The sequence below is a fragment of the Passer domesticus genome, chromosome 24, assembly GCF_036417665.1.
Source record: "Passer domesticus isolate bPasDom1 chromosome 24, bPasDom1.hap1, whole genome shotgun sequence".
Taxonomy (NCBI): domain Eukaryota; kingdom Metazoa; phylum Chordata; class Aves; order Passeriformes; family Passeridae; genus Passer; species Passer domesticus.
Genome location: NC_087497.1, coordinates 4,165,836 through 4,175,240, shown reverse-complemented (window position 1 = coordinate 4,175,240; position 9,405 = coordinate 4,165,836). Strand labels below are relative to the sequence as shown.

General features: G+C 54.2%; 1 protein-coding gene across 2 annotated transcripts; it reads right to left on the bottom strand.

Annotated features, from left to right (window-relative positions):
- Nucleotides 1-2,613: 2,613 nt before the first annotated feature.
- Nucleotides 2,614-9,135, bottom strand: TRAPPC3 (trafficking protein particle complex subunit 3). Of its 2 annotated transcripts, XM_064398241.1 has the most exons (6): nt 8,978-9,112; nt 7,440-7,487; nt 5,985-6,082; nt 5,104-5,203; nt 4,663-4,845; nt 2,614-4,202 (listed from the first exon to the last, which is right to left on the bottom strand). In XM_064398241.1, the coding sequence occupies exons 1-6, from the start codon at nt 9,017-9,019 to the stop codon at nt 4,083-4,085; spliced, it is 591 nt and encodes a 196-aa protein (XP_064254311.1). In that variant the 5' UTR covers nt 9,020-9,112; the 3' UTR covers nt 2,614-4,082. The 2 variants fall into 2 exon arrangements, with proteins under 2 accessions (XP_064254311.1, XP_064254312.1); XM_064398242.1 differs by lacking the exon at nt 7,440-7,487 and having other exon boundaries at nt 8,978-9,135.
- Between the last annotated feature and the right edge of the window lie 270 nt (nt 9,136-9,405).

Genomic DNA, 9,405 nt, shown 5'->3' with positions numbered 1-9,405 from the left:
AGCGGCGCTGCCGGGGCTGCTGCCGTGTCCTCTGACCCCAGGGAGGAACTGCAGACACCTCCTCCTCTTCCTCGCCCTGGCAAGGGATGCTGAGGGAGGGTGGGTGCCAAGGAGTGTCGCCAAAGGGCTGCCCTGACCTGGCGCTGCTGCCAGAGGCATTCCCAGCTTTGGAAACTGCGTTTGGGCCAGGGCAGGGGGGTGCAGCGTGGCCCTGCCTTGAGAGAGGATTTGGTCAGCTGTTCCAGGGTAGCCAAGCACGTGTTGCAGCCAGCCCAGGGGCCCAGGAGGGGTTATAAAAACATCCAGGTACCCAAAATTGACAGATAATTATCAGCCAGGGAACATGTTCCCATGGTTTGGTGCCCGTGTGGTGCCAGGCACAGGGAGATGCTCGGCCAGGTTGGTCACAGCTGGACACCTGGGGGGAGTTGGATCCACACCTGAGTGGAACCCACAGCCTGGGTATCCCACAGCTGCATGTGGCAGGTGCTTGGGACACAGGGCCAGAGCCCCCTGAGGGGCTGGTACCCCCCTGTCCCTGCTGGCACCATCCTCACCCTGTGCTTGGGGCCACCGTGCCAGCCCTGCCAACACGCCCCATCCCCAGTGCACGAGCCCTTGTGGGTGAAACATCCTCTGCATGGCCCCAGCGAGTGCCCAGCACCCTGGCCAAGCACATCTGGCTGAAAGCTGTGGGAGCTGCCCCAGCAATGAGGACACCAGCCCGGAAACGCTCCTTTCCCAGAGAGATTCTCTTGTCCCATCCAGGATCCTCTCCCAGCACCATCCCTGTCCCCTCAGCAAGTGCAGGATTGTGGGGTCTGGACAGTGCCCAGGGATGTCACCCACCCTGTTTTGGGTGACATGAGGGGGGCTAGGAGCTCTGCTTTCCACTGGAGAGTAGAGAAGGGACCACCTGCTTGTGGCTGGTGCCAGCGTGGGGAGTGGGGCTGGGGCTGCCACCAGCCAGGAGCAGCAGCCAGGTTGTCCAAGTTTTCCAACACTGGCCAGGTTGTCCCCACTCTGGGGACATGAACTGGTTTAAACCCTCACCCTGGGCCCTGTGAGTCACACATTGACCTTCAGCCCCTGCCAGTGTGCTCCATCAGGACACCAGCCAATGGAGGGGGGACAAAGGCTGGAAGGCTCCTTCCACCTCTGAAGGCACCGAAGCTCTTGCATCCTGCTGCTGTGGGAGCTGGGATGTGGCTGGGACATGTGGCTGATGCCATGGCGGGGTGCCCAGGCTGGTGAGGGCACACGGGGCTGGATGGGGGCTCACCCCAGGCACTGGGGTCCTGCAGCATCGCTCTCCAGCCAGAGAACCCCACCCCAGATCCCCTGTGCCCCCCCTTGACTTGTTGCTATTGTCATCTCCAATATCACGCAGGGATGTGAGAGGCTGGAAGTCGCCTCTCTCCTGCCAGGTTAAATGGCTCCCTAGGAATGTCTATTATTCCCACAAGTCAACTTTCCCCTCCGCGGTATGTGTCAGGGGTCAGGGCTGGCACCACATGAAAGCCACGGGTATTCAATAACCCAGAGCCGTGGAAAGGCTTCAGTCCAAGCCCAGCCACGTTGGGGTTTATTGATGCAGATGCCTTTCCCCATTTGTTTCCTATAAACAGCACATGGTAATATTTAGTAGGTTTCAAACAGAGCTTTTTGCATATTCTCCCTTGTCTGCAGCGAGCTGCTCAGTAGTAGACAGTTTTAATTTAGTTAATGCAATTTCTGCTTTTTGTTCTTCCAGAAGGTCTGGGCTGGTTTTGACCCTGTCGCCCCAGCAAATTACTTGAATTCCCAAGGGGCTGGGAGCAGGAGTCCAGGATCCATCTCTGCAGGGGTGAGGACAAGGGATCTCACTGTCCCCAGACCCTCTGGGACACAGCCTCAGGAGCTGAGTGCATCTTGGGGCTGTTTGGGGCTGCCCTGGCTGGCTCCTGCTCCTGGCCAGGCTGGCAGCACGTGGTGCTCGCCAGCTCCAGAGAAAAAAACCACTTTATTGCAAAAGCTGCCACTTCCCCATCCCCAGGGCTGGCAGAGGTCAGGGCACAGCCCTGGGCACTCAGTGCCAGGGATGGAGCGTGACTGCAGGGTGACCCTGGGGCAGGGAATGCCTGTGAGCACAGAGCAGAGATCCCACCAGAGCAGGGCTCCTGGGGAGCACCCACACAGGAAGGGGAAGCACAAAGTGCTCCTGGAGAGCAGCCCTTGCTGTTCCTGGTCTCCACACTCCTGGCAGCAGCAGCACCCAGCTGATGCCAGCCATGGAGCAGCACCGAGCTGGCAGCAGAGGAGGCTCAGATGCCCCTCCAGGTGATTTTTTGCCACTGTAAATGCCCACGGAGAGTTTTGGCTCTGCAGCAGCTGCCTCGGGCTGGTGGCAGAGTCCCAGCCACTGAGCACACAGTGGATTCACAGACCCCAAGGCAGCCACACTGAGTGTCTGCCCCCAGTCCCTCCGTGTGTGGAATGCTGGGCAGGTTCCTCCACTGGCAGCCAGGAATTCTTGGGGCAGTGCTGCCATCACCCTGCCAGCCCTGGGCACCCTGTCACCACTGTCACCCTGCCAGCACCCGCCACCAGAACACAGGCAAGAGGAGACCAAAGAACTGACACCGTGATTCTTTTAATGCAATTGCTCCTAAAATGCAGCTTTAAAGTGACTTGGAATGGTCAACAAAGAGAAATAAGGGATGGCTTTGAGCTCTGCAGTGTGACCATGTGGCACCTCTGCCACCAACACCCACCTGCCACTGCTGGGCCACTGCCATGCCTCTGACTGCTCTTATAGACACTTCACAGGGCACATGTCACATGGGGCATCCAAAGGGACTCTCTGGGGCAAAAAAGGGACAGGGTGAGCCATCCAGTGCCAGGTGACCCAACACTCCCCCAGAAAAGCCAAACAAGAGCAGCACAAGCAGTGGGGTGCTCCTTCTCACCTCATATTCAGGCATCAACCAACACAAATTCTGGAGCTCACAAGGACCTCGAGGGGCTGTGCCTTCATGCTATGTAAAGTGATTTGGGAACCTAATGCTTGACTGTGTTCTTTAGCTCTGGGTGGCAGAGGAAGCTGATGCTCCAATGTCTTGCTTTTTATTATCTAATACTTATTTATATATTTATTTTTAAGAGCAGCAAGTGCCACAGGTCAAGTTAAGTGGGAAATTCTACTTCTAGCCTGAACACCAGTGAGAGAGAACAAACCCTGGCACTGCCTTCACACCTTGCAGCCTTTACATTCTCAACAGCAGAACAGAGCCTGAAATGTGTTTAACACCTCCCAGCCTGAGTTTGGTCCTCACTCCATGACTCCCCCTGCAGCCCCAGGCTGTGCCCACTGTGGAGCACCCACACCATTTTAGCCACTCTTTCTCCATGTTAAATAGTTCCTACTGCTCCACTGGAGTTTGACCTCCTCCTCTCCTGAGAGGGGAGTGGTGAGGCTTCTAGGGGAGGGACAATAAAAGGCATAGGACTCAGATTCCTGAGGTGCCAGGGCCCCCTGAGCAGAGCAGCCCTGCCCCGGTGCCAGCAGCTGTCCCCAGCCACCCCTTTGGATCAAGCTTGCATTTGTCAGTGACTTCAGAATCAAGTGCAGGAAGCCAGTTTGATCTACAGAAACACTACACACATCTCCAAATGGATTTTAAACACCTCATTTAAGGAAGGACAGGGTTTAGCAGGGAATCAGTGGGCTCTGGTAGCTTGGTCTCCAATTCTGGCACTCCGACACCGATGCAGATGTGAAGAGACCGGAGCTCTCCTGGAGTCTGAGCAGCTCTTCTCACACAGCCCAGGTCACAATTGGAAACTGAGCTTAGGAAGCCCCCAGGGGGAGGGAAAAGGACATCACCTGATGAAAAAGCTTCAGAATGAACCTGGGAAATAAACAGCAACCAGACAATCATCTTCTACAGAGGATGGAAGTGAAAGTAGAAGAAAATAACATCTGAGACAGTCAATGAGTCAGTCTGAGTGTGCAGGGGCAGGAGATCCCTGTGGATCTGTGAGGAAAGCTAATGGCCAAACCCAGCTGGTCCCTCCAGTCCCCAGGGAGATGGGGCTGTGGTTCACTCTTCCCCAGCTGGAAGGTTGTCTTCAATCCTCCTGATAAATTTCATCCGTATTTCTGTGACGCTGTCGCCCTTCAGGGTGTCCTGGACAAACTTCACATCGACAGCCATCTGCACCTGAGTGAGGGAAGAGCAGAGAGGAGCTGGTAACTCCCTCTTCACAGCAGCTTCTCCAGGGACTGAATGATCCTGGAGCACCAGCTTAAGGGCTCTAAGGGCATGACATGACATACAGGCTCTACCGAGTCCTAAATTTGAGACACAGCTGTTCTCCTGTCCCAGCCAATTCCCAGCTAGGGCTCACAGCAGTTGCAGAGTGAGGATTTTGGAGCTTCATACAAACTCAGGGAGATGTGCTTGAACTTGGGTCATGAGCTGAAGGGGCTCAGGCACCACTCTAGGCCTCAGCTGCCACACATGACAGCAGCCAAGTGCTCCTGCAGCTCTGCCCTTCTCCTGGGAATGTGTTTCAAGCCCGAAGCAAACCCAGGAGTCACAAACACAGACCAGAACTCAAGTATCTGCTGACACCTGGCTGTCCATACAGCCATCCCAAGGGAGGGGAGATGTGGCTCACCATTTCCAGGGCACCTCGCAGCACCCCACAGAGCAGGTTGGAGTAGATGAGGGTTGAGTGGTTGTCAGGGAGCTCCACAAAGTCCACCAAGGGGTTGTTTTCCAAGATCAGGGAGAACTCGTCACCCCCAGGACTCCAGTTGGTGATGCTTGGAGTGATGCCCAGGTACATTTTAAATGCAATCTGTTGTGGCAAACAGGAGGAACAAGAACAGGTGAGGCAACAGCACAGCTTTAATCTTTGTAAAATTACTCAAGGGGTTTTCAAACATTTCTCCTTTCCTCCAGTTCCCACCAGCCAGCAGTACTGGGGCTAAAGCTTTTTTTCCCCTCCCTAAAATCTTCATTAAACACTCAGAACAGTGCTGTAAGTAGCAAATATTCCATCCTCACATGCAAAACCCCCCAAAAAAACCTGACAAAGCAGTTCTTGGACATTTACCTTTGCTATGACATCTGCAGTTTCACGGAAATCGTGGCACCTCCCAACATTGGAACGGGCCAGGAAGTCCTCGATGAGCCGGACACCGATGTTGTAACCCCTGTGAAGGGACCACAGCAACAGCCTCAGAAAGACAACAAAGATTTGTGAAAGAAGAGAGAGAAGAAGCAAAGTCTAATCTGAGAAATGTCAGTGTTAAGCAACTTCAGGCTGCCAGGGTTTTGCTCCTGGAGCAGCGCACAGGGATGTGGCTGTGATCCCTGCTGTGATCCCTGCTGTGATCCTGGTGCCTGGTGAAGGCTGAGCTAGAACAGAGACTGGACAGATTTAAAGGATAAAGCAGGGATTTATTAGAAGGCCTCAATGGATTCACCTTGGGCAGCACAAAAGCCCAGCCAGGGCTACACCCAAGATGAACCAAAATGGTCGCCAAAAAACGGACAACTGGTCATGAGGTCTCTCACTTTTATAAGTTCTGCTCCATTTGCATATTGGAGTTAATTGTCCAATTACAACTTTAGGTCATGAAGTCCCATCCTTCTTATTTTTCTCTCTTCAGCCCATGTTGGTTATGCTCTTGGTCCTGAAATTTGGATCATTTATCCTTGGTCCCCAGCTGGAGCAGGAATTGTTTTGTCTGCCTGCTCTGTGAAGAGAGCTAATATGAAGCTCATATTAGCTTCATCCCCTAATATGAAGCTCAAAACCACACACTAAAGCAGCACAGAATCTGAAAAATATAAAAGCTAAACCTGAGGCACCAATCCCTGCTGTTATCCCTGCTGTGATCCCTGCTGTGATCCCTGCTGTGATCCCTGCTGTGTTCCCTGCTCCCACACAGCTCCAGCAGGGCAGACCCACTCCCCTGTGCATGCACTCACATTTTGTCCAGCTGCTTGTTGACATCGTCGTCATTCTCGTAGTCCTTGCAGAGCTGGGTCACCAGGGCACCATAGGTCAGCGTGAACAGCTCTGAGTTCTGCACACAGGAAAAGAAAATTCACCCAACAGAACCTGCCTGGGCTCCGCTGCCTCCGAGTCCAGCGCTGCCACCCTGGGCACAGAGAGGGGAACAGGGACCTGCTGCCTCAAAGGAACCTGGTGCTTAATGAGGAGAGATCCCAGCTCCAGCTTAATGAGGAGAGATCCCAGCTCCAGCTTAATAAAGAGAGATCCCAGCTCAAATTTAATAAAGAGAGATCCCAGCTCCAGTTTACTAAAGAGAGATCCCAGCTCCAATTTAATAAGGAGAGATCCCAGCTCCAATTTAATAAGGAGAGATCCCAGCTCCAGTTTCACAAGGAGAGATCCCAGCTCAAATTTAATAAAGAGAGATCCCAGCTCCAGTTTCACAAGGAGAGATCCCAGCTCCAGTTTAATAAGGAGAGATCCCAGCCCCAATTTAATAAAGAGAGATCCCAGCTCCAGTTTAATAAGGAGAGATCCCAGCCCCAATTTAATAAAGAGAGATCCCAGCTCCAGTTTAATAAAGAAAGATCCCAACTCCAATTTAATAAAGAGAGATCCCAGCTCCAGTTCTGGCAACAACTTCATTCTCCTTGGAATGAGGCTTGGAGGAACCTGGTCTGCTAGAAGGTGCCCCTGCCCTTGGAAGGGGGTGGAACTGGATGAGTTTTAAGATCCCTTTCAACCCAAACTATTCTGGGATTTTGGTGTTTTTTGGAACACCTCCTGGATAGCTGGAGGTGCCATGCCAGGGCCCTGAATTTACCTCAAGCACTGGGCTAGAGCTGAGATCTGACTCAAACTCTTCCCTGTTTCATGTCACAAGTGGGCAGTGCCTGCTCCAGCTCTGGTCCTTCCAACAGGCCCAAAATGCTCCTCCACCCAGGGATTTATGAAATTCTGTACCAAGAAAAAGGGCTCATCTGGTCCTAGAAAGTTGTACAGGCACAGAATTCACTTCACAGACTGAAATCAGCTCCTCAGACCCAGAACAGGCTCAGGGAGGCCAAGCCCAGGCCAGCTCAGCTCTCAGGTGCTATGCATGTTCACTCTGGGACTGGCCAGGACCAAAGTCACTCACTCATGTTTTCTTTGCACAATTCTCAGATTTGCAGAAAATTTGCAGAAAAAAGGGAAAAATTCTCCTCTCCCAGCCACCACCTTCAATCCTCACCCTCAAATGATGTCAAAGAGCATTTTTTGGGAGCCATTAAGCCAGACCAGTGATTAAGGAGGTCATTAGAGGCTGCAGAACAAAACTCTGCAAAAGGAAGTGTTCTGGGGAACAAAGAAACCCCCAGCACTGGTTCCTGCTGTCAGTTTTGGCATGCAGAGGGATCACAGGGGCTGACCTGGGATCTGTCACCTACCATGAGCTGCAGAGAGGCAGAAGGTGAAATGAATGGCAAATACCAATACTAGAGAATGAAAGCAGCAGCAGGCAGGGAGGGAAAAGAGACAAGAGTTAAGTGACAACACAGATCACCATAAGTCCACACAAAGCCACATCAAACACACAGAGGAAACGCCCCCAAACAAACAGGAATTGGGTTTGTAGAGGACACAGGGAATTCCACCTTGTCTTTTCCTGGGTTAGGAAAAAATTCTTCCTTGTGAGGGCGGGCAGGCCTGGCACAGGTGCCCAGAGCAGCTGTGGCTGCCCCTGAGTCACTGGAAGTGCCCAAGGCCAGGCTGGACAGGCTTGGAGCAGCCTGGGACAGTGGAAGCTGTCCCTGCCCATGGCAGGGGGTGGAATGGGATGAACTTTAAGGCTCCTTCCAACCCAAACCAGTCTGGGATTCTGGGATTGCCACTCACAAGGACAAAAGGCTTCAGGCATGGAAACAGCCAGAGGGGCTGCTTGGAGCTGTTGCCACGCTTTGGATCTAAAGAACTGACACGTTCTTTGGGGGTTTTACTTAAAAATTTGCTTTCCTCTTGAAAAACTAAAGGCTGGGCAATTCACATCACTGGAAGGACAAGGGGGAAGTTCCTTTGGCTCAGCTGGGATCAGAGACTTGGCAGAGAATTTAACAGGCATGCAGAACAGGTAGTGTTGGTTTTAAGGGTTTCAGTTTCAGTCAAGACAGAGGTGGGGAGGGGATGGGGATGGATGGAGGGAATCCAGCTGTCCCCAGCCTGAGCTGCTGTCACCCTGTGAGGCCATGGCAGTGTCACCTGCCCCCATCAGCCCCAGCACACCCAGAGCTGATCTCACTTATTGCTGAAATGTTGTATTAAAGGAAACTTGAGCTGTTACAATAAGGCAAACTCCTAAATTCAGATTAGGACAATTTTTTTTTTTCCGTTTTCAGCCCATTTGATGTAATTGAAGTGCCCAAAGCTTCCCCAGTATTTTAATTCTTTGCCACTGCAGAGCAGTGTACAATCTCCACACAATGCATCTGTTCCACGGCTATGGAAGTGTCAGAACTCCAGTGAATTCACACAATTATTTACTTTGTATTTAAGGAGCTGAATCCCTAGAAAAGAATCCTCTGGGGTGTGAAGAGGCAGGAGGGGGCAGCTAAGCCCGAACCAGCCCCTCCTTATTGCCGAAGAGGCAGAAGACTCCAGGTTTTATTTTTTATTACTTATGTTGCATTAAAAATTAACGATTCGACCTGGTTTGACCCAGAACTGGAGTCAGCTCTGGAGCTTTGGGCTCCATCTCTCAGTTCCCGACTCAGCCGGGCTGGTAACGCGGAATGAGCAGGAGAGGGGAAGCGAGACACGCCAGGGACGCGTTTTGGGTGCGAACTTCCCACAAACGGGAGCGCCCGGTGCCGCTGCTGGCCGCCCGGCCCCGCCGCACCGGCCGCTGCGGGCCGGGCCCGATCACCGCCCCCGCGGGCCGCTTCCCCGGCTGCCCCACGCCATGCTCTCGCCACGCCGGCCCCGCCGTTACCATTTTCTTGCTCTCGGTGCCGCGCCCGCCCTGCCGCGACATCGTGTCCGCCCGGCCCGGCCCGGCCCGGCCCGGCCGCTCCGTCCGCCGCGGCACCCGGGGATCCGCGGGGCGCCGCGGGGCACCACGGGACACGCAGTCCCCGCCGCGCCGCCGCCCGCGCCCCGCCCGCCCGGCTGGACTACAAATCCCAGAGTGCATCGCGCGCCAAAAGAGCGAGGGTGTGTTGTGTCACTCGGCGGCGAGGCACCGCCCAATCCTGGCGGGTAGGGCGGGTCAGGTGACAGCCGCGGTCGCCGCCAGGGGGCGCTACCGCCCGCCGGTTCTGAGGCGGCGCCGCCATCGGGGCCGCGCTGGGCCTGGTCCGGCCCGGCCCTGCCCTGCCCTGCCCTGCCCGGCCCCGCCGCTCCCGCTGCCCCCGGCCCTGC

Bases quoted from the DNA above. Each gene is read 5' to 3' on its own strand.
- TRAPPC3 (XM_064398241.1), bottom strand. From the start codon at position 9,019: ATGTCGCGGCAGGGCGGGCGCGGCACCGAGAGCAAGAAAATG. The intron at 4,846-5,103 runs GTAAATGTCCAA...TTGCCACAACAG, and splicing joins CTGCAGATGTCATAGCAAAG to ATTGCATTTAAAATGTACCT. The intron at 4,203-4,662 runs GTGAGCCACATC...TCCCTCACTCAG, and splicing joins TGCGAGGTGCCCTGGAAATG to GTGCAGATGGCTGTCGATGT.